The 13168-nt window shown below is 54.7% G+C and overlaps 1 protein-coding gene across 2 annotated transcripts; it reads left to right on the forward strand.

Annotated features, from left to right (window-relative positions):
• Positions 1-7586: 7586 nt before the first annotated feature.
• Positions 7587-10804, forward strand: TMEM125 (transmembrane protein 125). Of its 2 annotated transcripts, none has more exons than XM_059135326.1 (3): positions 7587-7732; positions 9005-9146; positions 9368-10804. In XM_059135326.1, the coding sequence occupies exon 3, from the start codon at positions 9510-9512 to the stop codon at positions 10170-10172; it is 663 nt and encodes a 220-aa protein (XP_058991309.1). In that variant the 5' UTR covers positions 7587-7732; positions 9005-9146; positions 9368-9509; the 3' UTR covers positions 10173-10804. The 2 variants fall into 2 exon arrangements, with proteins under 2 accessions (XP_058991309.1, XP_058991310.1); XM_059135327.1 differs by lacking the exon at positions 7587-7732 and adding an exon at positions 8745-8760.
• The last annotated feature ends 2364 nt before the right edge of the window (positions 10805-13168 follow it).

Genomic DNA, 13168 nt, shown 5'->3' on the forward strand with positions numbered 1-13168 from the left:
CCATGTCCAACTCTCTGTTTACCCAGGGAGCCAGGGAGGGGTGAGGGAAAGAAGGTATCCTGAGGACTTGCAGGGGCGGCTCCAGCTTGTCCAAAGCCATTGCTACTTATCCCTGTCCAGGCACAGGGCTGCCTGTCACTGTGGAGACCAACACAGTAGACTTGGGCCCAGCTTCCTGCTGCCCGTCTACTCTTTCTGGGCCTCCAGGGTGCGGCTGCCTATACCCTGTCACAGGTGCCAGCTCATCCCCCTCAGACTAGTGTGTACCCAGTATGTCCTCTGCCCTCTAGGTGATTCCGGCACCCCCTGACTGATTTAACCACAGAGACAACAAACCGTGACGTCATTGTGCCCGGCAGGTGGGCTAGAACAGATGTCACTCCGAACCAGGCTCTTGGCTTTACCTTTGCAGAAAAAAATGGCTTGAAATGGGGGTCAGGGAGGTCAGCAGAGCCCGATGCTGCAGGGTATTGAAGGCCAGAGATGACACTGTCCAGAGGCCAGCTCAAAGCCCCTGAGCCATCCCTGCCCACCATTCCCAGGCTCCTGCCACACTGGCTTCCTTTCAGTTCCTATAAAAAGTCAAGTTCTTCCTGCCTCCAGGTCATTCCACATACTGTTGTCTCTGCCTGAAATGCTCTGTCCTGATGCCTCACTCAGTGAATGTCCTTCTTCAGAGGGTAGTTGAAATGCTGCTTTCTCAGAAAGACAGTCCCCGATCCCTTCCTCCCCAATCTGGATTACATGTACCGTATTGTTTTCCTTCATCACCCCCACTAGAACACATCCATCTGATGGTGGGATGCTGCCTCTCCCACTAGGCTCTCAGTGCCGTGGGTGCAAGGGCTGGGTTTGTTTTTAAAGTTCCCTTGCGTGTCTGGGTGGAGCATTGATGGAGGGACCCAACAGGAGAGGCTAGGGACTGTGGGGAGGATGCTGTGGCCAACCATGACTAAGAAGACAGCGACCCGGATGGTGGCAGTGGAGATGCAGAGACGTGAATGCCTCTGACTTCGGGATGAAGGGAGCTAGCCCAACACAGAGAGAGGGAGAAGGATTTGGGAAGAGGGGACATGCAGAGCACACCTGTGGTTCTTCTGCCGGCCAGAAGGAAATTCACTGGAACTAGGATGCAGCGACATTCAAGCAAGAGGGCTTTCGACCTAAAAATGCCTGAGAATCAAGACCTCACATTTCACCTACAAGATGGGCCACAGTTTCCAAGTGAGGAAATCCAGACTGAGAAGGGTGAAATGGTTGATCCAGGCTCGTCCTGGCAAGGCCAGGATTGTGGGCCCGGGCTACCAGCAGCCTCCATATTCCAGCCCTTTAAGCCTGCTCTGGAGGAACACCACATACAACCTGGGCCAGATGGCAGAGATGACAGGAGTGTGAAGCCAGGAAAGTCTAGACCAGAAGTAGAGGGAGCTGATGACTCCCAAGCTCAGCTCACCTAAGCTGCTGGCTGGCTGCAGTTCAGTTGCTGGGAGGGAAGTGGAGGCAGATGCTCAGGCAGAGGGAGAGCCCTGTCCCAGCCATGCCTGGCACTTGGGCCAGCAAGGGACAGGGTGTTTGCTCAGCTGCCCAGGGGGGGCGGGGGAACCTCTTCTTGCAGGCAAATCTGGAGCCCGAAGTATAGTCTTGTTGTTCCGTGCCAACCTCCACCTCTCCATAACCAATGTCATGGCCAGATTGGCTCTTATGGTTCTGATTACGATTCCAGACTCCCTTCAGCAACCGCCATCAGGAAAGAAAGGCTTATCGTTTTGGGGACGTGAAAATAACACCAGGGCTACACAGCAAGGTTAGGATCAGGGAGAGGGAGAGGGAGGGAGGAGAGACAGCCATCCCACAGGCCTGGGTTCTGCCCTGCTGGGGTCAAGCGTGGGGGCCTATGGTTTCTGGGATCATTATTTTAAATACAAGAATGGGAATTTGAAGGGTAGGAAGCGGGAGGAGAGGGTATCAGCTGGTCAGTTGCTGAAATCCACCAAGATCTCAGAAACAGAGAAGTCTTGGTGGCTGGCAATGTGTTTTCTGAGATAGTCCTCTTTGAAACAGAGGTAAGGCACTTGCGTGACCAAAAAAAAAAAAAAAGAAAGAAAGAAAGTTACTGTCAGGGCTTAGCGACACAGTTCACCTCTCCATTTTCCTCTGTTGTTCCTACTTCCGGCTGCTGGGGGCCGCTGACTGGGCTTCCCACAGAGGAGACCTCTCTCCATTTTGCCTATCCTGTCTCCATGGGGAGCTTCTCAACCCACTGGCCAACCTCCGCCTTCACAACTTCCCTCCCAGTGGCCTACAGCCAGTTGAAACCCCCCCCCCCCCCATTAACAGAGTAGGCGGGCCTGGCAGTCCCTCCTCCTTCAGGACCCCACTGGTCCCCCAAGTGGCCAGGCATTTGGCATACAGACCCCACTCTTGTTCCTCTGGTCGCAGTCCAATATGAAGCTCTGAGGACTCATTCATTTATGGTGCAACGGCCGGTGCCCTGGGAATATGAGCGTGTCCAGGTAGGACCCCCTTGCAATCATCGGTCTGGATGCAGAGTGAGAGGTCACAGAGGAGGGTGTCAGGCCCTGCCATGGGGTTCATTCTTCCTGAGCTCTGCTAGGGTAAGCTCCCCTAGACCACTGGAGGTTCAAGGGCCTACTTAGGCTTGGAGATGAACTGGATGAGAGAGCAAATTTACAAGGACATAACCCCTCAGGGCGCCAGGCAGGCGGAAGAACTAACCCTCGCCATAGCTTCCGATGACCAATCCTGTACCAGAATTGGCGTTTACTGCTCATCTAGGGCATGTCGCGTACTGGGATTTGACAGGGGTGTCCCGTGTAGACGGGGACTCACGACTGGGACTCAGGACTGGGACTCACCTAGCACCACCTCTGTGTTCTGGTGGAGTAAGTATATTCAAGTTGGGACTTTGAGAGTCTAGCTCTGAGTAGAAGAACTATGGAAGCCCTTCTTTAGGTCCAAGTAACAAAACCCAGCTCCAGCCAGTTTAAGGCAAAAGGGGAAGTTTATCACCGGGCTGGGCAAGGGGGTGAGAGTGGGGCTGGTCTCAGGAATCTCCAGGCAGAGATACAACCGGGCCTCAAGACACACTTGAACCAGAGCCTAGCTGAAACCACCCCTCCCTTGTCCTCACCCATCTCTGCAGACCAGTTTCCACCCCCAGCTCAGCTGGCAAAGGGTGCCTCGGCGTCTCATTAGTACCCGCTACAAAGTTGAAACAGAATCTCTAGTCTGACTTCAAAATGCCAAAAGAGAACCATTTGGGGCCTTGCTTGAGTCTGGGGCTCACCCCTGGCTACAGCCAGGGGGATGGGTCACAAAATGTGATCCCCGTTGCTGGGGTTCATCCCTGGGGTGGGGAGGCAGTCATTGTGCACAGGGCAGATACTCCCAAAGATGTGTCTCTGAGGGGACTGTCACCCCAGCTACAAACCGCTATAAAGCGGTTCAGGAGGGTGGGAACAGCACCTCTTTTGCTCAGCACAATGTCTTCTGGCACCTGGAACAGCACCTGGTGGGAACACAGAGAAAGGAAATGGTAAATGTTTGCTGGAATTAATCAAGAATATAATTATATTATTTAATCACACACACACATAATTTAGATTAAGTACTTATTGTTCCCATTTTACAAATGGAGAGCCTGAAACACATACAGTTTAAGCAGTTTTTCTCTGGTTCCCCCGCTGGAGCTGGGGCTTGACACTTCAAGGTCAATCTAGCTCCCAAACCCACGGGCTTTCCACCATTCATTCAAAGCGCATTCACCATGCACCTGTTACACGCCAAGCCTATTTTAGGAACTGGGGAGACATCATGAATCACACTCAAATCCCTTCCATCATGAAGCTTCCGTTTTAGGGGAGTATAGAGACAATATTCTAGACAGATAAGAAAAATATATAGCCTGCTGGGCGGTGATAATTGTTACAGAGAAACATAACAGTATAAAGGAAATAAAATAGGGCGGGGGTAGGAAGTGGGGAAGGCTGTGATTATAGGGTGTCGGGGAAGGGCTTCTTGCTGAGAAGGTGATATTTGAACACGTACCTGACAGAAGGTGCAGGAGGGAGTCACGTGGGAGAAAAGCATTCCAGGCAGAGGGAACAGCCCATGCAAAGCCTCCAAGCAAGAGCAAGTGAGGGAGGGATAGCTGTGATGAAATCAGAGAGGGCCTTGGAGATCCGGGAGGACTTTGGCTGTTTGAGGAAGGTGGGCCACTGGAGGCACGTGCATAGTAAGGACAGGATCAGCTCCGCATGAGGACAGGGTCAGCCCAGCTTCCCACGTGACAGTAGGTTGAGGGGGAAATGCAGCAGAAGCAGGGAGACTGGGCCACGGGGCCTCTCTTTTGAGAAGTGGACCTCTCAGAACTCCCACCATCCAATGGCCATCTAATCGACCAGTTAGAATCCACATTTTGGGGGCGCCTGGATGGCTCAGTCATTAAGCATCTGCCTTTGGCTCAGGTCATGATTCTAGGGTCCATGAATCCAGCCGCATCAGGCTCCCTGCTCAGCGGGAAGCCTGCTTCTCCCTCTCGCACTCCCCCTGCTTTGTGTTCCCTCTCTTGCCATCTCTCTCTCTCCATCAGTTTAATAAATAAAATCTTAAAAAAAAAAAAAAAGAATCCATATTTTGTGTTCTGTGCCCACTGCCACCTCCTACTCCTGGCTTTCACTGACGCCCATCTGAGCTAACTCTGTAGTTTCTATTTTGGGAACACAGTTCAAAAGCCCTGCAAGGAGCCTGCTGCCCACTTGGACTCCAGACTTATTTGATAATACTCAGACAGAGACCAAGGACTCGTGCAATCAGTGTAAGCTGAGGAACCTTTTAGGCTGCATTACCACCGCCCAACAAGGTCTTTTCAAACCACTCGGGGGAAAGGGAGAAAAAAATCTCATGAGTTCCCCTGCCCCAGCTCCATTCAGGACAGCTAGATCATGGGCCTGGCTGGGCTGACGTCTTAAAACCAGGAAGGTAAATAATTGTTAGAAATCAGCCTCTCAGCCCAAGGAACACACATCCTGGAACCCTGACCCTCCCCACCTCTTCACCCCTCTCACCCCACTCGCGCCAGGGCAGGGGGACCTTTGTAAAGTTTCGCAAAGTTGGCACACCCACGTGGGCCTCCCTGAGATCCAGCCCGCCCCAGAGCAAGTCAGCTTGCCTGCACTTTTCCTCGAGGGGAAAAATCATCTAGATCTGCACCAGTCAGGGAACCATGGGCCACATGTGGCAACCGAGCCTTTGCAACATAGCTAGTCTGAACTGAGATTTCCAGAATAAAGGACTGAAGTATTTTATCACTCATTTGTAATCATACACTACATGGAAATCATAATCATTCACGATCATGAAAATATTTGGGGGTTAAATAAAATAATGATCATGTGTTATTTTCACCTTTTTTTGAACCTTTTTCACGTGGCTACTAGAAGATTTTTTTTTTTTAAGTTGTTATTTATTTATTTGACCGAGAGAGAGAGAGAGAGAGAGAGAGCACAAGCAGGGGTTGCTGCAGAGGGAGAGGGAGAAGCAGGATCCTCCAGATAGATGTAAGTCTTGATCCCAGGGATCATGACCTGAGCCGAAGGCAGATGCTTAACCGACTGCCCACCCAGGCGCCCCTACTAGAAGATTTTAAATCACATCTGTGGCTCACATTGTAATTCTATTTGCTAGCCCTGCTCTCAAGTTATGACCGGCTCCCCCATCACCTGCACAGAACAAAGCTAAGAGAGGCACAGACAGCTCAAGCGTGGTTGTTTTGTAAGCTGATAAGGGGAAGAAAACCCAGACTTTGTTTTCCTTGTCTATTTCACACATATCAGAAGGAGAGAGAGCAAGAGACATTGCGAGAGGCCCAACCCAGGAAATGGGTGACCGTCTGTAACCGCCTCCAAGCAGGCCCCCTTCACCTACCCAAAGTGCATGTGGTGGGTGCTGCCAGATTCCCCTATTATTAGAAGCAGGGAGGCTCCTGGGTGGCTCAAACGTTAAGCATCTGCCTTGGGCTCATGTCATGATCCCAGGGTCCTGGGATCAAGCCCCACATCGGGCTCCCTGCTCAGCAAGAAGCCTGTTTCTCCCTCTCCCACTGCCCCTGCTTGTGTTCCCTCTCTCATTGTGTCTTTCTGTCAAATAAATAAATACTTAGAAAAAAAAAAGAAGAAGAAGAAGAAGAAGGGCCCCGGCCACATCTCTGGGACACTTCAGAATCCCCCAGGGCACCTCAGAAGAGTCCAAATGCCTCACCATGGAGTCCTCAGTCTGGAGTCCCGAGTCCAGGTGCAACCTGTCAAACTTGTCCTTCCAGCCTTATCTCGCACACTGCCTGCCCCTATCACTTCACACATTCATTCATTCGACAAATATTTATCATTACTTCCCACATGCCAGGCAAAATGCTGCCTACTATGGTCAGGTGGTCAGAAACAGACACCCTGTGTCATGGGGGACGACAAGTAGGTAAATAGAGGCAATTACAGCACAGGCTCAGGTAAGAGCAGCTGCAGAGCAAGCACAGGGGCCGTGGGTGTCCCAGAGGCACATAAACCCACCTGGAAGTCCCAAAGGGCTTCCTAGAGGAGGTGACATCCCAGTTGAAGAATTTGAGTTGGCCAGACTGAGGCTGGATGGTGGCAAATACCCTATGCAGGGGAACTCTGAGTTCAGAAACCCACTGGAAGGGCAAAGCAGTGGACAGAGCACACAGAACTGCGGGGCATGCCATCGGGCTGGGGGGGGAAGGGCCAGTGGCAAATGACTGGCGTGGGGTAGACGGAAGGGGCAACTCAAGCCCAGCAAAGGAGTGTGGTGGCTACCCTGAAGGGTTTATTCTGCAAGAGCTTTAAGCAAGGGAGTTCCTTTTTCACACCTGAAAAGCCTTTCCCAAGTCCCACCTCCCCCAGCAGGAGCCCAGTCCAGGAGGCCAACCTAGGCACTTGGGGCTTTAAAGGAAACAGAGCAAGGGGCTTGTATGGGCTCCAATCCAGGTATGAGGGTAGTGGGCCTGGGTTTGGGGATCAGCTGGTGTTGGGATTTGGGGCTGAGGCAGGATTCGAGTCTGGGGCTGGGATTTGGGGGCTGAATTCAGGAACAAGAGTCAAGGTTGTAGTCTAGGATCTAATTCCAGAATATGGAGCCTGCGGCTGGGGTGAGGAGTTGGAGCTGAGGTTTCAAGCCAGATTTGGGGTTGGGATTTGAAGCTGGGACTGGAATTGGATTTGGAAATGGGGCTGGGGGTTGGGGCTGAGATGTGGGCTAGGGGTTGGGTCGGAGCTAGGAAATCTAATTAGGGTTTGAAAGTGCACCTGGGGTTGGGATTAGGTTTAGGATAGAACTAAAACTGAGCTGGGCTTGGAGCCGGGGCGATGGGTTAGAGTCCTGACTCTGGGGCAGATAGACAACTTTCCTCCTACTGCCCAGATCTGAGAATTGTGTTCGAGCCCTAACAGCCAGCAGAGAGAAGCCCCTCCCTTCCCAGGAACGCCTCAGCCCAGGCAGATGGAGCTGTGCCACGTCAGCCAATCGGCTCAAGCCCTGCCTAGGAAACACCTGTTGATACCCCTCCCCCACCACACACACCCCCCCAGGCCTTACCTGGATGCAGGTTAAGCAGGTGAAGCGCCTCCCCGGAAACAGAGATGGAATGCCCCACCTGCCTGGCCCAGCCTGCCCTCATCGGATCCAGCACTTCCAGGCCTCTGTGAGTCCCCCACGATCCCCTGATCCCCCCCCCCCTGCCTGAGAACCTTCACTCCACCCCCAGCCTGGCCCCACTGTCCCAGCACACCTGTGCTAGCACCTTCAGATCAGTGAAGTCACAGCCCTGAGGAATGCTGGGATTCAGTCCTGGTCCCCTCCTAGGGCCCCTCCCCCACCTCCCTTGGGGGCACCTGCATCTGCTCCTCCTACCCTGTGTGCAGTGGCTGCCCTTGCAGGGGGGTGGGGAAGGACCACTCTTCAGGGGTGTTAACCCGTGGAGGACCACGTTCATCATATTCCTGGAACAACCCACGACCCGCATCCTATGTATAAAGCAGGAGTCCTCTCCTGAATTGGAGGAGAGAACATGTATTCTTTTATTTTAAAAAGAGTTCTTTGGACATCTATGCATTTGAAGCGGAAATGTCAAATGACTCGCCCCCATGCTTCAAGATAAATATTATCGTCCTCGCTTTTCCAATAGGGAGACTGAGGTTCTAAGAGGGGCTTCTCTGACCCTCCCCTAGGCCCCTCTTCTGACTCCCCCACTCGGGGCTTTAATCACATATACACACCTGCTGTAAGCTGGCTTTCCTTGAAGGCAAGGACCATAACTGCTTTATTTTGCCCAGTTTGAATCATGTTGGCTGGCCTCTAGAGGAAGGTTAAATGTTAAATGAGTAACCACTGTCAGGTCCCTCATCAGAGTCCCATGGCTGGTAAGGACAGGACAGAGCCCTCCTCCGTTTGCTCCACTTTAGAATAATGGTGGAGGAGGAGGATGGCATGGGGGGGGGGTTGGTGAGAGGGAGAATGAAGAAAGGAGGCAGGAAGAGGGGCTTGGGTGGGGATGATGTGGCAGGAGGCGTGGGGGTGGAAGCAGGGACCGTGTGGAGAGAGGTTTACAGGTGGCCTCTTTGAGACGTGCACTTCACAAGGAAGTAAGGAAGTAAGAGGAGGAGGTCTAGGCTAAGATGACGGAGCTTGGGCGGGGAAGTGTTGCATCAGAGACGACTAGGGAACATGAAGGTGATGATTGGCTTAGGGGTCTGGCGCTTAGGAGGGAGATCCGGGTTTGGGGAAGAGAGGGATGGGGCACCAGCAGCTGTGGGTAGGAAATCAGATGAGATGTGGGGGAAGGGAAGAGTTAGGGATTCGATCCTGACCCACAGAGAAGTAGCTGTAGTCCCAAGAAAAAAGGTTCAGGGTCAAGCTGCTGGTTCCAGAAGGGTTAAGTCATAAGCCCCCTCCCTCCCCACAACCCTCCCCCCAGGAGCCAGCCGTGACAGCTGAGGCCATGTGAGGCAGATCCTGAATGAGGCTTTATCTCTCTGCGCTTGGTCCTATCATCCACTGTGACACCAGCTCCTTCGGCGGCCGCCGGGATGGGACAGGCAACTGAGAGAGCCAAAGAGGTCAGGGGCTGGGCCAGGGGCTTCCCCGGAGGGGGTGGGGGATGTGTTATGTGGGGGAACTCTCCTGGGATCATTGGAGAAGCATTCCTGAGTGGCAGTGCTGGGGAGGGGGCTGCTGGGGGACACTGGGGAGAATTCCCAGGGATCATCCCCAAGGCTCCCAGGAGAGACCAAAAAGGGTGAGTTGTTTGGGGAGGTAACAGGTGTGATCCCCCCTGCAGGTGATGGTGACCACACCCCGGACGGGGAGAGGAACGGGACTCTGGGCCTCTAGCTGCCAAGCAGGTGGTGGGGGCTCTAGGCCATGACCCACACCCTCTAACCCCTGACACTGCCCTCTGCCCTCTCGCCTGCCCCCCAGCCATGTCTGAAGGAGAGGCTCCAGCCCCGCCGGGTCCGGGGGTGCTGCCCCCAGACATGCTGGGAGAGCAGGTAGAGCTATGGTGGTCCCAGCAGCCGCGGCGCTCGGCACTCTGCTTCGCCGTGGCCGTGGTCCTGGTGGCGGGCTGTGGGGCGGGTGGCGTGGCGCTGCTGTCCTCCACCAGCAGCCGCTCCGGCGAGTGGCGGCTGGCGACGGGCACAGTGCTCTGCCTGCTGGCCCTGCTGGTGCTGGTCAAGCAGCTGATGAGCTCGGCCGTGCAGGACATGAACTGTCTTCGCCAGCCCCAACATGTGGCCCTGCTGCGGAGCGGCGGAGGGGCCGATGCGCTCGTGGTGCTGCTCAGCGGCCTGGTGGTGCTGGTCACCGGCCTGACGCTGGCCGGGCTGGCCGCTGCCCCTGCCCCAGCCCGGCCGCTGGCTGCCATGCTGTCGGTGGGCATCGGCCTGGCTGCCACGGGTTCACTTCTGTTGCTGGGCTTGCTACTGTACCAGGTGGGCCTGAGCGGACACTGTCCTCCCCTCCACGCAGCAGCCCCCGCCACCCCCGGTGACCACGGTGGCCACGGCAGCACCTTCAGCATCTCAGGCCAGCTGTCTGCTGGCCAGCGTCACGAGACCACGTCCAGCATCGCCAGCCTCATCTGACCAAGCCCCACTTCCCCTTTCCGCCCCCTGCCCCAGCAGCCACAGGGCTGCGCCAAGCTGTCGGTGCATGTGGGTGGGTGTGTGCTTGCACAGACACATGCCGGGGAGTGTGCGCGTCTGTCCATCTCCCCAGGACTGTCCGACCCTCTGTGGGGCTGCGTGACCTGTGCTGAAGAGCCCACTTGTCCCCCTGCCACAGGAAGGCATGGGGGTGTCTCCTCAGAAGTGGGGGGGTGTGACCCTGCCTCTCTCTGGGATCCCTGAAGACCCTTGGCCCTTACTCCCGACACCCCTCAAATGCAACCCTGCCTCGTAACACCTGTCAGGGAGTTTCTGGGAGTGACTGTTACCTGCCTAGCCCGGAGACCATCCCGGCAACTGTTCACTGAGGAGAGTAACGGGTGACAAAGTGAAAGGACACAGGCTCCAGGAAGTGCCGGAACTGGACTGGAATCCCCCCATTTACCACTCATCAGCTGGGGGCCTGGGGCAAGTGACTGAACCTCTCTGAGCCCTGGGTTCTAGAGACTCACAGTCTTGTGCTGTGAACTGGATCGTGAGGACCACATGCCATCATGTGTGAAGGGACCAGGCACGTGGCAGGTGTGCAATAAAAGTGGTGGCCGCTGTCATGGTGATTGTCTGTCCCTGGCCATCTCACCTAGAGACCTTCCTTCCCCCTCCCCAACAACCCCCCCCGCAACAACTGCCCTTCTACAGGTTATATTCTGTGTCTCTCTCTAGCTGACAAAGATGCCATGTCCCCAGTCAGGGGTGTGGTTTCTCCTCACTGGTACTGTGCGAGCGAACTGGGGGGGGAGGAAGTGGGTTTCTGGTCTGGGGCGGGGGGAGCGTACCCCAAATTCTTCACATTTGCTCCTGCACTGTTTCGAGGTAAAGCCTGAAGCACTGGGGTTTCATCAGCTGGTTCCCCTGGAGGCCACAGTACCCTATCTCACCTCTGGGACTGGGATATCTTGGCCTGTGTACTTGCTGCACTGGCTGGCCTCCCTCTGCACCCCACCCTCACCTGCCCCCCCAACCCGAGGCACGGAAGGGTTGTTGGAAACCCCCCTGGGCTGTAAGAGTCACTGTCTGCTTGGGGTCAGCCCTGGAAGGGATCGCCCTTCTAAAGGCACAGAACTTCCTGGGTGGCAACGATCACCTCTAACATCCAAGATCAGGTGCCTCGCAGCCCTGCCAGGGAGCCAAGAGAGACAGGGACACCGGACAGGCCTCCAAGGGGCACTAAGCGTAGAGCTACCTGGGTTCTGACGGGGAGAAAATTGCTTTCAGGGCAAGATCTAGGGGCTTTCCTGGAGAAAACTCTGAGCTGATGGATGATGGAAGGGTGTTGCCTGCCAAGGAGGGAGCCAGGTGAGCCGAAACAAGAAGCCATGTCCAGGACCACTGGAGCAGCAGAACCTCTGCCCGGGTACTATGGCATCTCCGACCCCACATATTCAACATCCAATCCCCTTTGTCCTCATCCTGAATGAGCTCCTCGTCTCACCTGGGAGCTGTGGCCCTCACCCAGCACACAGGCTAGAAAGCGCAGCATGGTCCCCGACGGCGCCCTCGCTTCTTCCTTACCCAGGGTCTAGCGACCACATCACCACCTGCAGACTCCCCAAACACATGTGTGTAGGGCGCCCAGCTCTCTGGACTCACTTCTAGCACCTTCCCCAACCAAGCCTGATTTCTGCAGCCTCCCCTTGGGGCTTCCTGCTTTTGTTCTTTTCTTCTTCAGTTCATCTCCCTCCCAACCCCAATACACACCCTTGAGCCAGTGACTTTAGGGGAGGTGATGGGGTTAGGGGAATGGGACCGCCAGCTGACCCATGAGCTGGACCAGGCAGTGGGAAGTTCCCCACCCCTTCTCCTGTCCTTCAGATGTGTGTCCCACTTGACTTTCCAGCTCCTGGAAGCTGCCCCAGAAATACAGCCTTGAGACAGTTGTGTTGTGTGGAGACTATCGGAATGGCACATGAGACTGAACCCACTGAAGACCTCTGTATAAATTTTCAAGACCTGACGGGCAGGTCCGGAGATCTCCTTGTCTTGTAGTGACCCAAGAAAACCTCATAAGTCAGTTCCCTTACCCATTACACCTGTGAGCCACCGATCTAGAGTGGCCTGTCTCTGTGTCTCATCTCTTTCTGCCCTCCACGTACGAGGGCCAGTTTCAGACTATACCCGGGAAGCTCCAGGTGGCAACCCAGGGCTGTCCTAAAATGTTCAAGTCCTTGCCCGACCCTCCATGGCACGCAAGCTAACGCGCGGGCTCCCCGACATGATCTGGCTGCTCCCGCACCTCAAAACAGCCCAGGAGCCAGCCGCACGCAACTGTCGTGACCGTCCCATGTCCTCTCAATTCTCCCAGGCTTCGTGTCTCTCTTCTCCTTGCCTTCATACCCTTCAGACCTAGTTCTCTAGGCATCTTCCCCAGCCCTGTCCCCTGAAACTAATGAGTTGCCCATTTTCTATGCCTGGACCCACAACTGTAGGCACCAGTCTAGAATTCTTTCCCTGTGTGCCTGTCTCCTGAATCAGGATTGTGATGTTATTCATCCGTATGTCCCTTGCTCCCAAGGCGGGCCTGACACATAGTAGTTTTGCTGCATGGATGAAGGACTCAGCTTGGTTGGATGGCAATGTGTATGTGAGGATCAGGAAGAGACCTACCCAGAACAGGGACGGGTTGGGAACTTGGGCCACTGTCCACTACTGGCCTGGAATCCTCCTGCCCCCAAATTTTCCCTCTTCTGGGGCTCCCATTCTCATCACCTCCAGGGCCATCGAAGGACCACAGACTGCCTCTCCATCCTGTAATATGGGGAGAAGTCCTGCTTTTTTGCCGCTGAGTAAAGGTTAAACTCTTTTACGATGTTTCTTTTAAAAAACTAAAGGAAGGGTACATGACTGGCTCAGTTGGTGGACCCTGCAACTCTTGATTTTGGGGTCGTGAGTTTGAGCCCCATGTTGAGCCTAGAGAT

Source organism: Mustela lutreola, chromosome 10 (genome assembly GCF_030435805.1).
Source record: "Mustela lutreola isolate mMusLut2 chromosome 10, mMusLut2.pri, whole genome shotgun sequence".
In the NCBI taxonomy this organism is placed as follows: Eukaryota; Metazoa; Chordata; class Mammalia; order Carnivora; family Mustelidae; genus Mustela; species Mustela lutreola.